This window comes from Poeciliopsis prolifica, unplaced genomic scaffold (genome assembly GCF_027474105.1).
Source record: "Poeciliopsis prolifica strain line A6 unplaced genomic scaffold, Auburn_PproV2 SCAFFOLD018, whole genome shotgun sequence".
Classification (NCBI taxonomy): Eukaryota; Metazoa; Chordata; class Actinopteri; order Cyprinodontiformes; family Poeciliidae; genus Poeciliopsis; species Poeciliopsis prolifica.
Window position 1 is genome coordinate 3,672,742 of NW_026562393.1, and position 22,117 is coordinate 3,694,858.

A 22,117-nucleotide genomic window follows, 5' to 3' on the forward strand; every position below is an offset into this window, starting at 1 on the left:
CGCTACAGGAGGACCAGAAATCTGCAGCTCACAGAATGAAGAGATCAAAATGATGCTGCCTCCAAAAAGAGATTAAACGTAAGCAATCTGTCGTCAGTTTGTGCTAAATCCGCCGCTCATCTCCGCTTTATTCTCCCCGTGCAAATATCTGAATGATCGCCGCAGATATCCCGGAGGTTTAGGTTTGCATCGCGTCTGCATGCGAGCTATTGACAGATGCATCGTGCTCACTTTCTCTGACAATTGCAGCGGATGCAGGCAGGCCTTTTGATGCGATCTGTTGTTTGTGTTTAGTCCGGGCTGGGCGCCACCTCGCTGGGATCCGCCGCCGGGTGGAGGAACAACAGCTTTTGGGAGGGCAGTGGAAGGGAGACATGAGGTCGCTGAGCATCCGTCGCGACGCCTGACCGAACATGATGAAGACCGAATCCACATCCAAGAGCACCAGCTCCACGCTCAGGAGCCCGTCCCCGCACAGGAACGCGTACGAGGCGGGGATGCAGGCCCTGAAGCCGGTCAAAGACGGCGCCTCCAATGGGGACGTGCAGGAGGGCCCCCGGGGCCGCAGGTACGGCTCCAACGTGCACCGCATTAAAAACATGTTCCAGCAGATGCAGACCACGACCGGGAGCGACGTGGAGGTGGAGGATGGCGCCAGGACGGTGCGGCTGTCCCTGCCCAGAGCCGGCAGCTTGAATGAAAACGTGGACCACAGCGCGCTGCTGAAGCTCGGCTCCACCGTGTCCGAGCGCGTCAACAAGTTCGACCCCAAAGCCGAGAACGGGCACCAGCGGGCCTCGTCGCCCAGTTACTCAAAGCTGCAGGAGACCCGCCGCATCTTCGAGCAGCAGCAGCAGGAGAAGCAGGAGAGGCTGGAGAAGCTGAGCACCACCCGGGTGCTGCTGAAGACCGACAAGACCCCGGCCTTCCAGGATGGCAGGCTGGACATGGTGTCTCGCTTTAACGGAAGCACAGAGTCCCTGGACAGCCTGGACACCAGCGAGGCGGTGTCCCCTACGGTGAGCCAGCTCAGTGCTGTGTTTGAGAGGGCGGCTGAGCTGCGGAACAACCTTCACCGGCTCTCCTCCACACCGCCTCTCCCTTCCCGGGGGGTCAGCACCAAGGTGGGGGTGTTGAACTCAAAGATAATCACCAAGAGGGTCAGTGCCTTTGCATCAGGCCACCAAGAGGAAGAGATAAGCAATCAGAAGGGCAGAGAGGGGCCGCCCAGGGGCCTTAGAGGAAGGGTCACGCCTCCATCCGAAAGCATCAACGGAGGCAAGAGTTCTAGCAAATGTCCCACCGCCGAACATTCAAGTAATGTAGGAGAGTCCTTTGAGCAAAGAGAAAAGACTGTTGTGGATGTGGGTGTGGAGGCCAAAGAGATTGTCCAACATGACAATCTGCCTGGTGCCAAGGGGCCCAACAGCACAGGTGACCTCCACGGATCTGTGGAGAACGGAGAAGATGCTGCGGAGGTCAAAAGATCTCCAAAGACCAACGAGATGCTGGCGCAGGCGGAGGAGAGGGAAGACGAGGACGACAGGACTCACAGGGACGACAAGTCGGAACGTGACCTCATAAACATCAGCACCTGCAGCACCATGGGGGACACTTATGGGGAAAGCCAGAAGGACGAGGAGGAAGAGGAGGCGGAGGAGGAGGAGGAGGCAGACGAGCGCTATGAGCCTGAGTCCAGCTGCGTGGAAATTCCTGGCCTTGACGTTGAGGAGGACCCGCCCCCGTCCAGGAAGATCCGCTTCAGTACAGAGCCCATCAAGGTGAGGAGGACGACGCAAACACTGAAACACCTAATGAACAGAAATAACCTCAATCAGAAAGAGAGGCTTAATTTTATTTTCATAGATGCAGCCCAGTGTTTTCAACTATTTCTGTTTCACTAGAAATTGCACACTGACGCTAAAACTCATTTGGGGAATACTGTATGAATTTCAACTGCAGGAGTCTGCAAAATGTTCTTTTAGTTTAGAGACATAAACTGAAGTGATCAGGTGACAGATTTGACTTACAGTAAATTCAGAAGAAAAAGCCTTAACGACCAAGTGGGAAATTTAAGTTGTCATGTCATCAGTGGACAACAACAGTAAAAAAAGGAAAAACAATTGAGGTTGGGGGGCACGTCCTCCAAAATACAAAAAAACGTAATAAAGCAGATCAGTTTATTTTCTGTGATGCAATCAGAGTTATTTATGTCCATGTAGGGGATTGTTTTTGACAGTGTAGATTTGATCCTGGTCAAATAATTCCAAAAAATGAATGCAAATATTAACAATGCCGTCTTACACTGACGGCATATAAAAAAAATTATATAAAAAATGTTTCAGCTCAAACAACTTTTCATATCAAAGCCATCCCAGCTTTTTTGTTTGATTATCTGAAATATTCAAGTGAATTTAGTTCAATTTATATAGCACTATAAACATACTAATACAACTATTTTATTAAAGAAATATGTTATTAATTCCATCAACTCATCCACAAAAAAAGACATCTGTGAGGAGGCCAAAACCTTTTTTATTGTTTTTGTTTTCCAGATTTGTGCTCCAAAAGTTTGAGGAATTAAACCAATCGATTAAACAATTCTGATTGACAGGGTCCCGATTCTTTTGCTACCTCGGTCCAGACGGTCGCAGACGGAACCGTCTATGGAAATGGGGTGCAAATGCAGAGGGTGTCACGAGCTCCGATGTAGCAGTGTTTGTACGTCATGCCATGCTCTGTATGGGAGAATAGGCGGCGTGCAGGTCAGAGCGCGGCCACGACTGCAGCTTGAATGAGGTTACCGCGGTGTTTGTCTGACTCGACAGAACTCGACGCTGATTCCAACGGAAAGGTGTCTGAATACACAAGTGCATCACAGTTTGCCGCACACGGAGCTCAAAACTGCACAATAGAGAGGATCCTTGGTCATGATGCTGGGCCTGGTGGTTAAATATTTCCTGTAAGTATGTGGCGTACGACCTTGGTGGTAATCTGCTGGGCTACAGTCCTAATTAGAGCTTTTGTCAGCATTTTTACTGAACCTGCTCAGCTTCTCCCGCCCTCGAACAGATGCTGACCTTTTGATTTTTTTCCAACACTGGGATCAGCACGGCAATGAAATCCACAAATCATACGAGCTAGCTGCTTAGAGATGGCTCTGTGTTTCTGCTGCGTACAAAAATAAATAAATAAAATGAATTTGCAGGCCGAGTTTTCAAGAGAATTTGAAATCAATGAATGTTTTTGATAATTTTGTAATAATTTTAGAAAAAGAAAAAATCTATATTTTGTTGTTTCAGCAGTTTTATGTTAAAAATAAAAGCAATTATATAACGTTGGGTATTTATGTTTTGAAAAGACAAGAGAAATTCTATAAAAATTCTATAAAATTCTATTTTATTGTGAGTTTTATTCAAGTTTGAAATATCAACCGACATAACCTAAAGAAATACTCCACGCAAAAATATAACATAAAATGCAAAGAAACCTTTTGAAATAAATATGAAAAAAGACTTGGGTAGCTTTCAGCATATTTAAAGACATAAATTCATAGCAGTTGAAGATAAAAGTCCCTTTATGGAGAGTTAACTCAGGGTGGAGAGAGTATTTTTTTTCATCATTATTGTTATGTTTTTGGTGAAAGAAAGAAGAATGCAATTTCTGCCTCGGCTAGCGAGCAGAGAAAATTGAAGAGGCTGAAGACAGAGAGAAGGGGGCGGGAGCGTTGACTCAAAGCATCTCTCTGTTTAGTGGCGGCGGTGGTGTAATGATCCGAAGAGGAGCATCAGACTTTTCTTCAGCCCTGCCTCGAGCTCTGGGTATGCAGAGACTGGCAGGCAAAGTGAGCCCTGACTCTGTGCATCACATGCATCTCCCTCACGGAGAGCCATATCATACTGTTCCTCATCATGGGGACTCAAGCCAAGAGCCACTGTTGATTTTTATTTATTTTTTTGCACATTGTGCAATATTGCATTGTTACTCTGACTTCATATACATTTTTGCAATAACTAAGGAGTGATGATGCACACTTATTGCAACATTAGCCACATGTGCCTCAAAGGAAGATCTAAATATAACATCACTTCTAATGGCTGAATAGAAGTTTAATAAACACAGCATTAGTCCTGAAATTGCGATATATGAAACATCTGGGATTCAAATAAAGGTGTTTCCTTTACCTCTTCTCACTTGTTACAGTTTACCCAGTTTTATAGGAATTAATTGTGATGATTTCTATTTTTGAAATAACGCATGTCGACCATTATACCCCACAGAGCCTGTCAAAGTACTCGCACACCTTGAACATTTTCACATTTTGTCTCATTCCAATCTGAGATTTCAATGTATTTTGTTGAGATTTTATCTGACAGATCGGCACAAGGTAGTTCATAATTGTGAAATTAAAGGATATGGTATTTGAAGTTTTTTGTGTGCAAATAAAACTCTGATATTACATGCATTTTAAGCACTTCCCCCGGCCCTCCAGGGTCGCCATCAATTGGTTTATGCCTCTAAACGACATCTGGAAACTGGATATTTTCTCACTCGCTTTACAAAAACTGCTTAAGCTCAGTCCCATTGTTTCTGTGAACATCAGTTTTCAATTCCTGCCATATATTTTAAAACGGATAGGCTTAGATGTAAACTAAATTTTAATTTTATTCATGCTGCCATTGTAGCTCTGGCAGAATGTTGTGTGGTCAAACCGGGTTGGTATGGCATAGGTTGGTGTGGTTTGCGTCTCTATTTTGTCTGTTTTCATTGCAAAACAGACCCATAACCAATTTGCACTATTCCTGGGATCTTTTCAGTGGTAGATCCAAAGGACAATTGTAGTCAGGGCAGAGCTATTGGGGTCACATAACACAGTTGACTGGAAGACAGAAAAAACGTCACTGCTTACGACAAGCACAAGACATTCTAGTTTGTCACTTTTATTGTCACACTGGTTTGACGCCACAATAGGCTTTTGGCTTTTACCCCGTCTTCCCAATGAGAGTCCAAATGTTCTCCTGAATATGCTAGAGCATAAAAAACATACTATTTTCTAAAAGGCTTATGTGATTCTGATCGTTGGAGCTGCTGGTAGTTGTTGATTCAATGTTGTTGGCTTCCTTTGGCGAATGAGTTGAGAAAGTCCAAGGCAACCTAAAGAGGGGCCTGTTACTGATGCAGTAGAGAGGAGAACCAAAAATTTGGTATGATGTGTCTTTAAAAACATGATTTTTAAAAATGGAAATCTGAATTTGATTGTGGCTCTGCTGCGGTCACTGGGGAGTAACTGAGAACTGTTGTACTGAATCACTGTGGCCTTTTGTTATGGAGACTGATGTGAGGGTGGATGAAAGTGAAAGGACGGGTGAGGGAGGGTGTTGAGGTCAAAAGGGAGGGGCGTCATTATGCAGCTCAAATGTCATGTCGCTTTATAAGTCCGGGTGTCGCTTTGTTTCTCTCATAAACAGGAAGTACCCATGTTTAATGCATATTTCTGCAATGTGTAACCAGACAATTTTTAGCCACATTTCAAGTGCTGTGGTGGTCATGGTTGGTGAATTGGTCCGTCTCCTGTCCCTGTTTTTACCCTGAACATCCCTCTCTGTCCTCTAAAGCCGAAAAAAAAAAAAACAGAAGATCTGCTGATCACATTCAGCTCTGTTTCTGCTCCTTCTTTTACTCTCGCTTTTTCTGTTCTCCCTTTTGCTTTCTGTCACCACGGCTGCTACTGCTTGTAAAAATAGCAGCATTGTTATCGTCACAGACTCGCCTGGCTTTTGACGGCCGCCTCCTTGAAGCCCACTTGAAGCTTCCTCTCATGTCTTATTTATTTTCTCGGCTTGTTTGATGTAACTTCCTCTTTCTTCACCATGTGCAGGTTCCTATGCGGTTTGGGGATAGGAATTGGATGAAAAGCATATTTCTAGTCTTGACAAGTTTAGAAAACATATTTGTAATTCCCAATTTCTTTTTTTTTTTTTTGACCCATCACACGGTCTAGAAGTTCCATTCATCCATGAAAAATATTTGCTTTATCCATAAAAGTTTTGATTGAAGTGTCCTGGAAGGTTGCAACTTGATTCTCTGTGTAACAAAAGCTTTCTGCTAAAAAAAACCCAAAACAGATAATCTTTGCTGGATTTGTGCTGCACTCCCTCCAAACTAGAAATAATCAGATTTATTTTTCATACAGCAGAATAACCTGACTGTATGTGCTGCAGCCACAATCCACGAAACACAAGAAATCCTAAATGGAAATTTTGGTCATTTGTAGCCACAAAAATCAGCAGGGGAAGAATTGCCCAGGCAGGGGTAATGTAATCACCATATGTCCCAATATCCCCAAACTGTCTGTTACTTTGGACTCCGCAGCATCTCCTGGAGTGCGTTACTCACTAGCAGGAGGGGTGGGAGATCAGACAGATTAGCAGCAAGGTCACGCTGTCCCACTTTTGTGTCCTGCAGCAGCGGCGGGGCGCTTCTGCAGGTTGCTGAGTGAGTAGCAACCCACTCAGGTTACTGCGACAAACCAAGTTATGCAATGTCTCAGTTGCAATGTCTGAGTGCTTGCCTGTCTGGTCCAAGCTGTCGTCATTGTGTCAGGAAAAGTGCACCCACTAGTTAGTCACATTTGAGACACTGAATGAACCGCAGGACGTGCCATGTTCTTACTTTGTGCTGGCTTAGATTTTACTAAGCCTCTATATTTGGGATTAAATAAGTTATTTTTTTTCCATAAAACTATAGAAATGGTCAAAGTCCACATCTGATTCTGAAGATTTTTAAATGGTTGTGGTAGCAAAATTGGCAAAGATTTATTTCAAGAGACTTTTTGAAATCAATGTTAATTAATTAGCATTTTCTTTCTTTTAAAGATGATTTTAAACTTATTCTTGCTTTATTTTTCACATTTACTTAGGTTATTTTAAAAAGTAAATTAATTAGTGAAGCTACAAAGAACTTTTTGAAGTAACTTCATGGGTCAATTTGTGGCATTTGGTCAATTTGTGGGATTTGGTATACAATTGTTTTAAAAGGTTCCACAACATGAAATCTATGCCACAAAGTGTTTAATGAAGTTCCAGAGAATAAGCCAAAGTGTCTAGAGATTTTGGCAGCTCTCTCTCCCCCACCTGTTGCTGCACACTTCCAATCAGTTAGCGAGAGGAAGGTTTGTCCTAGCATAAAACAGACCGATTTGTCTGGGTTACAAACAATCTGCAGAGCATATTGAAATGGCTTTGTTAAATAAAACTCGACCAATATTAATATCCAATATTTACTTCCATCTTGCTGCTGTTTGTTGCCTGAGGGGAAGTGGAGGAGGTTAGTTATGTGATCTTTGCTTGGTCATATGACATTTAATTGATTTACAAAATTAAGAAAATCTATTATATGAAGTAATATAGATAAATGTCAAAATAAAGACATAACTTGTGATATTTGTGTGATTATCCTAATATTGTGATCATACTGGTATCATGCCATGAGAATCTGGTATATTTTCAGTAATCATTATCTCACCTGCCTTTAAAATCTAAATAATAGGTTGTGATTTTAAACAAATTGTCAACAGAATTAACCTTATTTTCTCTGTCTGCTCCAATATATACACAATAAGTAAAATAAATATTGCGCATATTATATTTGATATTTATAACTTCTGTCACATTTATGCAGTTTTTTTTTAATTTTTTTTACCTGCATTGATTGTAGATCTGGATGTCTAAGTACACACCGGGTGGCGAAAATGTCTCATGGAAAATATTCTGGAAAACCAAATAAAAAGAAATAAAATCGACATTGATTCTGTAAAGTTCTGACATGCCAGTACAGGTTTAAGCCAATTAAGAATTAGACCTATAATTGCAAAACAAATCCTAATAAATTGAAAGTTAAATGGACTTAACTTGAAAGTTATGGTGAAATAAAATTGTGACTTCTCTACGTTACAGAGCTCTTACTGCCAGCATCACCAAATAAATCTACAAATAGAGTAAAACTTCCAGGCTTTTGGACAGAGGTTCTATAAATAAAACACGACTGAAAGGAATTAAAGCGAATCTCATTTACTCCTTGATGAAACTCGATATAGAGTTACAAAATCCTTGTTACATCCCTCAAAATGTAGGAGTATATCACATCACAAAATATTAAGTTTTTGTCTTTTATGACCTATTTAAAAAAAATGAAAGATGCGTCCAATTTAATATTAGAGAGACAAAAGCTTTGATTTGGTGTTTTGCTTTAGACTATAAATCATTCATTTATTTATGGCAATTATTGAGTAAGAATCCTTCAGAAGTCTTTCTGTGATAGTTCATTATTCATCAGTATTGCCTTCTCACTGTGTGTGAGAGAGCAGTCCGCATCAGACAGCTCTGGAGTTAAATGGAATTCACTTTATGTCAATACAAAGTAATTCTAAAGTTATTTCCATAAACTTTCGACCGTGGCTCAGTTTCACTCTTTTTCATTCTGTAAAAATCTTAGCAGCAAGGTGTTGCATTGGTGTGTCCTTTAGCAGTTTGGCCCACTGCAATTTTTTCATTGTGTTTTTCATTTTATGTCCGATCTTGGCTGGTTGACTGTAAAGTTGACAGATTCAAGTCACTAGACTGTAAAGTATCTCACTGAAGGTATTTCAGCCAAAAGGAATAACACGACATTAAGGGTTGGGTCATCATAGCATTTCCTCACATTGATATTACATTGTGGTTCATCCTTTATTGATTGATACAAAATTAATGGCATTTCCAATTTTTCTAGAGATAAAAAAATAAGATATAGGATATAAGCATTTCTGGATAAATTGCTGAGTATATATTCAGCTATTGTTTTCACAAGCGTTAAGCCCTAAAAAAATTCATTCTACAGATTTGAGGTCAGATATCCAAACATGACTATTGACCTATGGCTGTCTTGCCAAAATACATGAGCTTTGATGCAATTCAGGTAAGAATAGATTGGCCCGATGTGAAGCGCCTGGAGCCGCACACATCCAGAATCTGGATTAAGTTCCAGTTTTATTGGGATTAGGAAATATTTACCTGGTGGTCATTTAACCGGTGTATCTAGAGGGAAGCAGTAATCAAACATGTTAATAATAGGAGTGCTTGGAAACTTAAGCTTCCATTCTGACACCATAAAGCAGATTGGTTACAGAGAATTAAGATTTAAAATATCTCCCATTATACATGGTTATTTACTCAGTTTGCTCTATCGATCCAGGCACAAAGGCATGGCACAACTAATAAATAGTTTTAATCAGAGAAAAATGTTGCTGTAGAGCTTTCTGTTACAGAACGGCACTACATCCACACACCCCATTGGCTAAATCCAAAATTAGACCTGATTTGGAGTCGCGAGGGAAAGAGACACAGCAGTCGACATGCAGCTGTGGGCTGTGGGAAATGGGGGTGGGGGTTACAGCCTCCATAGTTAACACCAGTGTGTCACCCAGTTGCTGCCTGAGGGCCAGTATGATAGAACCAGCAGAGCAGACGCCTCAACAGCTTGTCTATCATGTCACCATTTCCAGTCGGTGGTATATGTCACCTCTGACTGCCTTTGATATTCTTTAGAGCCCCAAGTGTGTGCTCTTTATAGTCGCAATCTGTGAGCTGGGGAGAGGCTCTGTGCTTGCTGCCCACAGAGCTTTAGTAGGACATCCCAGTCAGTCGGCAGCAGAGGGAGGGAGTGAGGGCGGAAGGGAGTTTCCTGGCCATCTGTTAGCTCCTCTGACCTACTATCTGCCACAACTGGAACGATGTCCTTCTCCAGCCCTGCCCACCCCCCTCTGCCTCCACCACACTGCCTTTAATCCCAATGTTTATCTCCTAAAGGCATCCGCCATGCTAGTTGAGGAGTTCATCTACTGCTCATCAAGCTTAGTCCAGGTTAGGGAGGTTACATGACATTAGACCTTAATTAGATAGTCTGCCATTAGTGGGATAACGTCTGTAAGAAGGAAGACAATCCACCTTCCCGGTAGTGAAAGTGTTAACTCTGTGCCGATGTGGATTCTTTCCTTTCTTGCTCCTTCGCACCACTCCTAAACTTTCCCTTTGCATGAGGTCACAGCACCCATCTAATGCTGGATGTTTCCAGTGCCACGTAACGTGCAGCAGAGCCTCTTGGTTGTTTGGTCCTTTGCAGTGTGAAATGAGGGCAACAGGAGCCACCAGCTGTGGCCTGTTGGTCTTTAAAGTGAAAAGGCGAAGCAGTGCCACGTGAGCACGCGGGCCACACTGTTGTTGTTTCATGCTATGCTACTTATGATACAAACAGTGTGTTTCGTGCGAGTCTTTAATCCACATTCTGGTAATCCGACCAAATACAAAGGTAACCTAAATCAAAAGCCATTAGATTTCAGAGCTGCTCCCACACTGTCCTCCTCAGTGTGTTTACGGTTCGTGTGCAGCCATATTTTGATATGAAATCTGTAAACATCAATTTGTTTTTTCTGATTAGTCAATTTGTGGTGAGAAGTATAAATGGTTAAATGTTTTCTGACCTATAAATAAATGTTGGCTTCTTAAATTATTGTTCTGTGACATTCATGAGCTGTGAAATTTACAGCGACCACTGATGGACTTCAAAACTGATTGATTTGTGCTCGTTTGCACTCTGGTCAGGAATGACTTGTAGATAAGGAGATTAATGCCTCTCTTAAGCCTCCAGAGTAAATATGGGACTGTAGCCAAGAGATGATTAGCTTAACGTAATTTAGGAACAAGAGCAAGAGAAAGAGCTGTCGAAAATGTTTAGCGTGGCTTTAGCACGTCTCAGAAATAATTACTCCTTGATAAGTAAGCATCTTTGAGGTGTTTTTACAAACAATTCTCAGGTGGTTTCTTTTTACTCACTCATTTAGAGCTAATTCTCTGAGTTGCTTGTGAAAACTAAAGCTACATGTTATGCTTACTTAACATAAAAAAATATTTCATAGAAAGATTATCTTTGGAGAGTGAAGCTCTGACATGCTTTACCTTTGTGGAAGTGTTGAATGGGTCATGGGAGTTTAGAATTTCGTGGATAAGGAGAAAGCTTGCAACTGTGTCTTCCTCAGAGGAGTTTGAATGGCAGGCATTCAGTATTTTAAAGTTTGATTCTTTTGTCACCAAAGTACAAAAGAAGTGTTTCCACATTCTTGGCTACAATTCTAGCCTGTTTCCTGCACAGCTTGATCTCCATGCTGCCCTGATTTTGTATGCGATGTCCTTTGGCAGGATGTCAAACTGTAGTCAATAAATGGAGGATTCCTGGTTCATCGTGGTCTTTTGCTTTTTGTGGATGATGAGGTTCTGTTTGCGTCTTCAAGCTTTTTATCTCAGCAAAGGTGAAGTGGCTAGGATGAGAGCCATCTCTTAATCATCTTCATGTGAAAAAGCCACTGCACCGAGGCTGGGCTTTTTTCATTGCCTCAATTGTAAGAGTACAAGGCAAGGCAAGTTTGTTTGTAAAGCACATTTCAGCAATTAGCAATTCCAGGTGCTTAACATAATAAGACATAATACTTCAGTCAGTTCAGTCAGTTTACCAGTTGTCTTGGGTACTTGTTCATGAATGATGGCAGGATGAACCAGAAGATAGTTGATTTTTCGTGTCTTGTTGGTAGTGATAGGGAGGCTGCTTTGGTTTGTTCATGGCAAAGAAAGAGCTTAAAACGAACCACAGGGTTGTCCAAATACTAACCCTCACCTATGGATATGAGATATGGATCCTGACCAAAAGAATGAATATAAGCAGCTGACACTAGCTTACATAAGCTTCATCAATTGGGTGGCTGGGCCCACACTTAGAGGAAAGAGCTTTGGTTTCAAATTAAAAAGAGTAAACTGAAGCCTCAAGCAGTCGATCAGGATTCCTTGTGGACACTTGCCTTTGAAAATTAGACTCATGCTACTTTAGGATGTGTCTCTGCTGTTATGTATCTAATATTGTTAGGTCATACGCAGGACTCTGTAGAACTTGACTGCATGAGGAGGAGTTATTTCAGCCATTTGATTCAGGCATGTTAGAGCAGGGATGCATCTAAAAGTTGCTGGACTTTGAAGTTTTTACATCCCTGCCATGGAATATTTTTTGGACAGGTCCTACTGGGATACAGATCAAGAACTCAATGGAGGAACATGTTCAGGGTGTTGGGACATTTTTGCACATCAGGAAGCAAATTAAACTTTTCTTTGGATCAACGACTAAAATAGGCTTAAAATCAATTTGGCATCAACCATTGATTCAGGCTGCATATTGGTATGTCTGTTTTGGGTTGCAGCAATAATGTGTTGGAGTCAAAGTTGTCAGCCCTCTGGGCTGCCCCATTGATGATCTGACAACATGTGGAGAGAGTCGTTTATTGGAAGCTTTGGAGATTGGTACCAATTGCTCATATGTCACTGCGAGAATAAAAGACTCCAAATAATGTACAGTAAGCTTTATAAAGTGTTATTTCTTACAAACATTCCTGTTTTAAATTTCAAATATATTTTATTTTTGTACTAACTACTATCACAGATTTTATATTTCAACTGACTCACTCAAGCCGAATTATGACTGAAGTTTTGAAGCAGTTGTACACTGAAATTTTTATTGCTGGATGATGTACTAGAGGACTAATACTGTAAAAAAGGATCAAGGAAGACAATTTTGCACTTCAAGGAGCAAAGTGTGTGAACAGAAAAGTTGAGAAGACTGTGGAGAGGAGAAGGCCCAGAACTGAATCGGCATGGCGAGTCGAATGTGTAAGGTGCTGCATACGAAATCACCTCGGAAGACAGGAAAAAAGAGCCTTTTTAAGATTTGGCTTACGGTGTTAGAGTGTGTGTGTGTTTGTGTGCAGCTGCAGAGGGCCCCCATTACCATGCTGGAGGTGGTTATGTAAACTGTCATGCTGTTAAATCAGACTGAATGTGGGAAGTTGAGGCCTGAAAACAGAGGCCTCTGTCTCCATGAGAGCTACTCCAGTCGCTGTGATTGATTTTTTTTGTTTTTTTTTTTCTCCCCTCCTATGTGTTTGATTACTGGTGTGAAATGAAGTAGCTGTGAGGCCTCGAGAAAATGCAGCAGATCTCTCTGACAAAACAGTCGATAAAAGTAAATTGTATTAGAGCTACATTAAAAGTGGTGGTCATGTTATTATCATATTATAGATTCAGTTGTGCGTTTCATCAGCATCCATCTTCATCTCCACAGTCTCATTTGATATTGAGTTACAATGATTTTACAAAAAGCCGTTATATAACGAGAGGCCTTAATGCCTCTAAGTGCAGCAGCAGTACCACCCTGAACGGATGTGATTTCTGTTTGCCTTAACAGATAAATATCTTAGACTCTTTATTATAATAGCCTCCTTGCTGTATGAGATGACTCCATTACAAATTACCTAAGACCATGTTCGGAAGGCCCAATCAAAATCTGTAGCAAAACAAAATGTTGGGATCCCCAGACAAGCTTCTCTCATCGATTTCCTGGACTTTTGGGAACAGACTGAAACTTTCTGCGGGTCTCAATGCTCACACAAATTTTTCAAGTCTGAGAACCGAGCTTAGTGATAGGCACTCCAGAACATTGCATTTGTTGATCTTCTGCCACTGTGTAACTAGCACAGCACTATTCTTAGGGTCATTGTCCATTTAACTTTATGACTCGTGTCTTGAGATGTTGCTTCTCGATTTCCACAAAATGCTCCCTCTTCATGATCACATCTATTTCGAGAAGTGCAACCGTCCCTCTGGCAGCAGAGTACCCATAAAACATGATGCCCCTCAGGCTCACAGGGTTCTTCCTTTTTCTCCCAAAACTAACAATGCTCAATACGGGTGCAGCAGTGGCGCAGGGGTAAAGTGCAACCCATAGCAGCCGTCACACGTTCAAGTCTCGGCCCAATGACCTTTGCCGCATGTCTTTCCCCTCTCTCATAACCCACTTTCCTGTCTCACAACAGCTTAAAAAAGACCACTACTGCTGAGAAAACTTTAAGAGAAAACAATGGTTACACATTTTTAGTGTCATCAGACCACAGGACATGCCTTCAAAACCACAATCTGTAATCTAGCTTTTTATATTGCTTTTGTCACAATGGTTTGTAGTCCTCATTTTAATGACATAATCTGTCAAGCTTCAGTCACCAACTTAAAAATACTCTTTTGTGGTTGTTCTGGGGTTTATTAAACTATTTCGCATCAAAACACAGTAATTTCTGAGACACATTCTGAATGGTCTGATATTGTAGCTTTTATACTTCACGTGTAATAAATGGCCTTTTTCAATCTGTATACCCCAGTTAGCGATTAATCTATTACTAAATTAGTTGAGAACTATGCAAAATTTTTAGTTTTGTTTGAATTACATTTTTTCCACTTCCTTCAAAGCCTTGAAGTACAGCTGCATAAATTGTATCAATGTTCATGAGGGTTCACAGGAAGTGAATCTGTTTTCATTATCAGCTACTATATTTGGAGAAAATGTGTGAACTCAGACGAGAAAGTGAGAACACTGCACAGCTGCACAAAGGAAGAGGCATCCACCTTCAAACTCGGTTATTTTCCATGATCTGGGAGTCATATTATTGTGCATTTATATCTGCAAAACGAAAGAAAAGCTAAAATAATGTCAATATGTTGTAGCAAATTCAAAGAGCACTACAGATATCTTCAAGTGTCTCTTAACTCTAGGGTTTCAGGCATCTGAATATAACCTCTTTGTAAGAATTAAATCTTTCAAAGAGATACATTTTTTAAAGTTATAATTATTCATCAACATTTTAATGTTATTTTGAATTTTACTCGGCAAAGCAAATCTATTTGGATAGAGGTACTTAGTGTGTTGACCACACACCCCTCTTTATGCCAAAGTATTCTAAAGTCTACTGTGACCCCCGGCAAGTTACAATTCCGGTTATGACTGATTCGATCTTTGCCTCCGTTGCAGGTTTTTGCCACCTACCCAAACGAGGACTACGACAGGCGCAATGAAGACGTGGATCCCATGGCGGCGTCGGCAGAGTATGAGCTGGAGAAGCGGGTGGAGAGGCTGGACCTGTTTCCTGTGGAACTGGAGAAAGGTACTAATCTCGTTTAACTCTTGAGAGCAAGTTTCTGTAAAGCTGTGTTCGGACCGGCTTTGGACACCAGATTGGTGGTTTAATAAGAAAACATAAAACACTATGTCATCGTCAATAAGAGGGTTTAATTGTTGTCCCTCATGTTAAAAAGGCCCGCAGTCTTCACCATCTGCCTTCTGACAGCCATCCGGCTTTTCCACGAGGAAGCATTGGCGCAAGTGTTTCCTTCAATTGCTCCCCAATGGGTCACAATGAGAGCACTCCCTCAACATTATGCTCATCAATATATGTATGCAGGACTATGTTTAGCTGTCTGTTGAAGGCATGTTTTAAGTGATAGCATGTGTAACAACATGCAGGCAGCTGTGTGCACTTTCTGCTCCAGGGAAACTGTAAATGAGACGTACCCCCGTACTTTCAAGTAGATGCAAATCTTCTTTTTGTCCTCAAGAAAACAGAAAGCTTGTGCAGCCTTTTATTACAGCTATAAATAAATCACAGCTTGCGGCAAATGTTGACATCAGGCTGTTGACATCACTGAAATGAAAAGGTCAGATCAGGTTCAGTCCTAATTTAAACCAGGGTCAGGTCAAGTGTTTGTTTAAAAGTACAATGTTTATATTGTAATTTACCATGTTTTGTATTATGTTATTGCATCACACTTACCTTTATTTTGAATTTCATCACAATTATTTAGATTTTCTCATTTATTTATATCTTTAGTTTGTTTCAGAATTACAAAGTCTCCATTAGCACAACTAATTCATTTAGTACAGCAGATGAGTATAAAAAAATCTCCAAAGCTCGTTGTTGGGGAGCTGCAGAGGAGTGTGCTGGGGGGTTCACCGAGTCTCCATCACAACTATTAGGCAAGAAAAAGCCTTTTTTGTCCTATCATTAGAAAAATCAACTTTTGGACTTTGCTAATTGTCATTCTGATTAGCTTTCATGAGCTGAGACTAAGATTTAGTCTTTGCAACAAACACTTTAGGTAGGTATGGCGTGACACAAAGAATAAACATGTGGAAAAGCACCACATGTTTATCGTGGTGAAGGCAAAAGGCGCCTTGTTAAGACTACAGAGGACCATAAAGTCTGAAACACAAAGACATTTTAACAGCAAACTTTCTACCAGATAAAGACCAAACCAAAATCGTGTTGACTTGTGTTATAGAAGAGACTCTAGTAGAGACTCTAGCTTGATCCTCCTTCCTCCCTTTCAGATGGAGACGGCCTGGGCATCAGTATCATCGGGATGGGCGCAGGGGCTGACATGGGCTTGGAGAAACTGGGCATCTTTGTGAAAACAGTGACAGAAGGAGGAGCAGCACACAGGGACGGCAGGTGAGTTATTAATCCAATCATTCAGTTAATCAGTTAGTCAACCTACAACAATCTTTTTAAAAGTTTATTACATTGATATAAATAGATATATTTTTTTAATGAACTTGATTAATCTACCAGTCTAAACAACAAACGTTCTAACCACAAATTAGCATTTGTGGTTTTATCAGGCAGTTGACCATAATAATTTCTTCTAAGTAATTTTCTGTAATCCCGCTGAAATGTTTCTGCAGGATCCAGGTGAACGACTTGATTGTGGAGGTAGACGGGACCAGCTTGGTGGGAGTCACCCAAAGCTTTGCCGCCTCCGTACTCAGGAACACCTCAGGAACTGTCAAGTAAGAGACGTTTTTAGTAACCTTGCCTTAATCGGGTCTGTTGTGACCCAGTTCTCTGTCCAGGCTCCAGTCATCAGGTTGGGGTTATGTAGCAGGATTAAACGGTCAGCGTTCATCACTGGGAGGATGCCAGTCTTGCGGCTTTTTGAGTGGCATTTTCTGCGACCGGGTCGTTCTTTACAGCTTCACTTCACATCCAGCATTCTTCTGTTAGCAGACGGTTTCATTTTGATATATTTACCGGCAGCCAGAACAGAAAGGACTTCTCCCACATCCCGCCCATTCATTTAACCAGACTGGAGATTTATATTGCAACTCTGACAGAGTCATGATTATAGCCTTCTGGGTTTAAAGAGCTCCGTTTTAGGGACAGTTTGAATAAAGCTCAAAGTCTCCAAGCTACAGCTACAGAAAACACTGTTATCATCAGCAAATACAGTCTGGATCTTAAGTGTCAGGTTCAAATGCCAGGAGGCTATTTGCAGCTTTTTGCTCTTTGGAGCACCTTTTGTTGTGCTTAGGCTCATTCATAATTCAGGAGATTTTTTTTGTGGCCAGTGCTGTTGGGATAACTTTTAGTGTAATGTGACTTATAAAGATCAGATACCTCTACGGATCAGCTCATACATTATGGATCTGATGCAGTGGCAGTGGAGGGCCTCACAATGCTCAGGGTCTATTCAGGAAAAAAAAAATGGAGTGGGACAGGAAGCGTGTTTGTGAGCATTTAATTACCCGTAAATGCTGCAGAAAATTAAAAGACGACAGAGGCTGGCTCAATGGCCATCTGTTGCTTTGCGTCGGGTTAATGTCGCCTCGGCTTTAATTTGACAGAGATTTGTGAACTTCTGTCAGGCATCTTATATCCTCTGTAATGAGCTGACAGACAGGCAGAGTTGAGGGTTTGATCTTAGAAAGTGCAATCAAAGATGCCCAGAAAAGATCATTGTTTGGTAGTAAACAGGAAGGAAATGTCTGACTGCAATAACATCTTACTGCACCAATTCAGAAAGCTATAGCAGTTTACCATATAAGGAAAGTCTTCATAGAGACAGTTCAAAAACCTCCTTGTTGATAACAAAGAACAATTTCATATCATTATTAACTTCAAGGACAAGTTTATGGAAAACTCTTGATCCACCTCTAGGAAATGTGTGTTTTGGATCATCTTCTCATGTGTTCCTGATCAGTGGTTATGCCGTCAGATTTCTTATCAATGAGCGTGCGATCACAGGTTTGTGATTGGGCGAGAGAAGCCGGGCGAGCAGAGCGAAGTGGCCCAGCTCATCCAGCAGACCCTGGAACAAGAGCGCTGGCAGAGAGAAATGATGGAGCAACGGTACAACCAATACATGGATGAGCAAGAGGTTTGATACATCCACACACACCATACACACATCTCAGTTTTTCCATAAATTCCAGAAATATTTGCCATCCCTTGATTTAAAGTTTGACAATCTGGCAAATTTGAAGCAGCAAAACATGGAAATTTGGCAAAGAAACATGAGAGAATCCGATCTGTGTTCAACTTTATTCCCATTTTTCTGCAGTTACAAGCTTCTAAAATGCTGCTGTCAGGTGTTGTGCTTTGCTGAGAAATAATACATGAAATAAAATGTCCCTCACTACTAAAAAACTTCTGCATATATGGACCACACAATAGCCTTAATTTGACCTTCATAGGCTGCCCAGAAACAAAATCCAACTTTGGACAGGATTATGAAATTCTTCCATTAAGATCATCTACGATATAACACATGATTAAGCAGAAAGCTAAGCTCAGAAATAGAGCCAAATCAGGGATGACTCAGATTATTTTGTGCTCAAAAGCTCTTTGTGATTGGGTCTTCAACATTCTGTTTTTTTATTTATTTATTTTTTTTTTTTTTTTTAATGAAAATAACATCTGTGGTGAATGGTCTGTGGCTGCTTGTAGGACAGGACAAGGAGGTTCTTTTAGGACCGTGCTCACCGTCTGCTTTCGTGATGGAGGTCAGGGTGGTTCTTGAAAAGCAGAATGGTACATTTCCAAGGCAGGAAGGATCGTTGGGGTTGCACCCCATCTAGTGGACATCCACGGTCACTGCATGGATTTACAATTTTCTCTGAACACTGAACAACAAATTTATATTTCTTTTCTTAGGAATAACAATTTTCCACACTTTGACTGCAACTTAACTGTAAAGTATGGTTTAACTTACAATAAAATGTAAAATAAGGATTTCTCTGCTTTCCTTTTCCAGCTGAAAAGAAACTTTTCTGTGTCCCTCCAGGGTGGTGAATATGGCACAGACGAGGAAGAGGACGAGGACGACGAGGCCAGCCCGCCGTACCCCAGTGCCATCGAGGTGTTCGATCTGGCGGAGAACGAGGACATGTCGCCTCTGGAGACGGACCCCGAGAAGCTCGCCCACAAATATAAAGAGGTGAGACATGAATACCTCAAAGTGGGACATTTCATCTGTAATCATGGTTCACCTCCACTCTGGTACGTGACAGTAACACAAGTATTAAAAATTAATTTCATTTTCTTGCTAAAGCTCCAGATAAAGCATGCTGTGACTCAGGCGGAGATCCAGCAGCTGAAGAGAAAGGTGAGACTGACGGTTAACACGACTTCACATTAAACCAGAGGAATTCTATGCAGAGCAGCATTTATAACGGCAACCTGGTTGGTTGATTGAAATGGAGGCTATATTCGTCCCTGCAGCTGCACCACGCTGAGCAGGAGAAGCAGCGCTGGCGAATGGACAAGGCTCAGCTGGAGCAGACCCTGCAGGAGAACAAAGAGCGGATGGAGAAGCTGGAGGGCTACTGGATGGAGGCGCAGAGCCTGTGTCAGGCTGTGGATGAGCACCTGAAGGAGACGCAGGCCCAGTATCAGGCCCTGGAGCGCAAATATAGCAAAGCCAAGCGGCTGATCAAGGAGTATCAGCAGAAGTAAGACAGTGTGAACGGATGCACACACTTTAGTAGATCAAACACTCAATAAAAAAATATACCCTTTTACTTTGAGGCCTTTTGTCGTCTTAAATTGGCATTCTTGGACTGGTTTTGGTTTATTATCTGACTTTTTGCAACATGATGCATCAGGAGCCATGTGACTCAGATATTGAAATCCCATGCAGAAGCCAAAGAGCAACGAAAAGCTCTTCTTCACATTGCTGAATTGAAGGTCAACTTTAGGATTTTGTTGGTTCATATTTTGTGGGGAAAAATAAAAATGATCCCCAGGATTTTTTTCCCCCTTAAAAGTCTATTATTTTTAAAAAACTGACAAATTAGACATGTGATCTTAAAAAGAATAAAACCAAAATATTATTAGAACGCTGTAGGGTACAATATTGGAGGGCAATATCTGTGGCACTACTGATATAATTTTTTTTCAATGAGTTTCCCCCCCCCCCACTGAATAAATGTGCTTTAATAAAAAGTTTTATTTTAATTTTTAAAACATCTGAGTACAAGACTATGCTACGGCGTAATTATTTTCAAACTTTTTACACAAATATACCAAAGGTGTTTATGACTGATCCTTTGCTCTGATTTCTCAAACAGGGAGATTGAGTACCTAAAGAAGGAGACCCAGCGTTGTGCGCAGGTTGGAGCCGAGGCATCTCTTCTGAAGGAGGAGTCGGGACAACTTCAGGAACAGGTAAGGGAGTAATGTATAAGCTTTGTCATTAATGTAATTACAAAATACAAACATGTAAAAGTTCAAATTAGTAGAAGAGGACTCTTTTTGCATTTGTTACCGTCATTTGCAAATCCACTGAGCTATTAAAATGCAAGAAGAAGAAACTCTGCTGCTCAAATTCTATGCTTTGAACAAAAATAATTAAAAAAAAATCACTTGAAACAATGTCAGCACTGAATAGAAGTAATTTCAATGTCTCTTATCATTTGGTTTAGTCAAACTGATAAATAAATCTGTTTTTGTTAAGACAGGAACTGTACCTCTGCAGCAGCTGTTCTCTAAACGTCTCTTCTTCTCTGTTCTAGGTGGCCGACCTGGAGGTCAGGGTGGAGGAGCTTAAATCTGAGCCCTTATAAAAGCCTTTTTTCATTCCATGTTAACCTGATGAACTGAACTGCAGGGTATCTTTGTCTCCATCGTGAGCCCGGTCGTACACCGAGTTCTCAGGCCTTGTGTTTTGGCCATTTAACCCTCTTAGTCCCATTTTTTTTTTTTTTTTTGTTACCGTTCACTAAAACGATGAAACGCAACAAGCATAGACTCTGATGAGCTCTAAATGTACCTTTTCCTTTTTTTTTTTAAATTTCGGTATTTGTTTTCCCCATAATTTGTTGTTTTGTGTCAGACCAAGCTGTTGCTTTTAATTGCCAAAAACAAAAACCCTTTCTTTGGTTTTTACCTACTTTTTGTGACCCTTTTTTTTTGTTTTCTCTCAGTTTTTGTACAGATGTGATGCTGTGTGATTTGGGTTTTGTAAAAATTTTAATGTGGATAACATTTAACATAATATAAACCGAGATTTGGAAGGTCGTATATTTTCCGTGATAAAGATGTGGTTCGAAGGAGTTTGCGCCGAGGGTGAAGCGGCGCGACGCGCCGATGGAATGAAGAGAACGAGTGGGATATGATTTCTAAACCGTAGTAACAGTAACCTTCTTTTAGGTGTCTCGTCACCTAACCTTGCTGCCTATTTTCCAGAAGTGTTTGTGTATTTTCTACACACTAAAACCCATCAACAAGCGATCATTCCTCCGGTTCCATCCCCTTGTGTCTTTAGAAGAGGTACCACACGAAACAAACCTGCAACTTCTGTGCCACAAGTGACAAACGGATCCGTTTTTTTTCCCTCCAGATGGATGTTGCTAAGGACTTGTGTAGCTGGAACTATTGATAGCTGAACCATTACCAGACTGGGAAATTTATTTATTTTATTTTTTTGGTCGTTTCCCAAAGTCGTTACCAGCAGCGAAGTTTTCGTCTCGAACCAGCAGCTGCACTTGACAACCACCGCGTGTAGCACATGGAAAAACACTGCCAGGTTTCTTACCTGTTTTCGGTTCATGCACCGTTTGAAGCAGTCACCTGTCATTGCAGTATGTTTGTATAGTTTCAGGTCAGACTTCAATATTTTCAAATTGCGTAATGTTTATAACGTAGTCAAGAAAAAAAAAAGGACAAAAGCAAAGAAAAAGGTAATCGAATAGACGAAGCTGTACTGTGTCATGTTAAAACCAAGTAGTAGATGAGGGTGGTTATGAAAACAAAACCTAGGAATACTTAATGAAAAAAAAAACAAAAAACAGGCATGGTTATGACTATTTTCATAATATTAAGGCTTGTACAGTGCACACGCTTTGCATTGTATGTTTTGTGGAATAAATGGTCAACAGTGAT

At 41.1% G+C, this 22,117-nt stretch overlaps 1 protein-coding gene across 2 annotated transcripts; it reads left to right on the forward strand.

The window, feature by feature from the left end:
• Nucleotides 1-22,116, forward strand: LOC129367993 (neurabin-2-like). Of its 2 annotated transcripts, XM_055042735.1 has the most exons (11): nucleotides 1-78; nucleotides 295-1,781; nucleotides 14,932-15,064; nucleotides 16,288-16,408; nucleotides 16,642-16,746; nucleotides 17,981-18,113; nucleotides 19,020-19,172; nucleotides 19,287-19,340; nucleotides 19,457-19,686; nucleotides 20,305-20,401; nucleotides 20,749-22,116. In XM_055042735.1, the coding sequence occupies exons 2-11, from the start codon at nucleotides 414-416 to the stop codon at nucleotides 20,797-20,799; spliced, it is 2,445 nt and encodes an 814-aa protein (XP_054898710.1). In that variant the 5' UTR covers nucleotides 1-78; nucleotides 295-413; the 3' UTR covers nucleotides 20,800-22,116. The 2 variants fall into 2 exon arrangements, with proteins under 2 accessions (XP_054898710.1, XP_054898709.1); XM_055042734.1 differs by having other exon boundaries at nucleotides 2-1,781.
• Nucleotide 22,117: the final 1 nt, after the last annotated feature.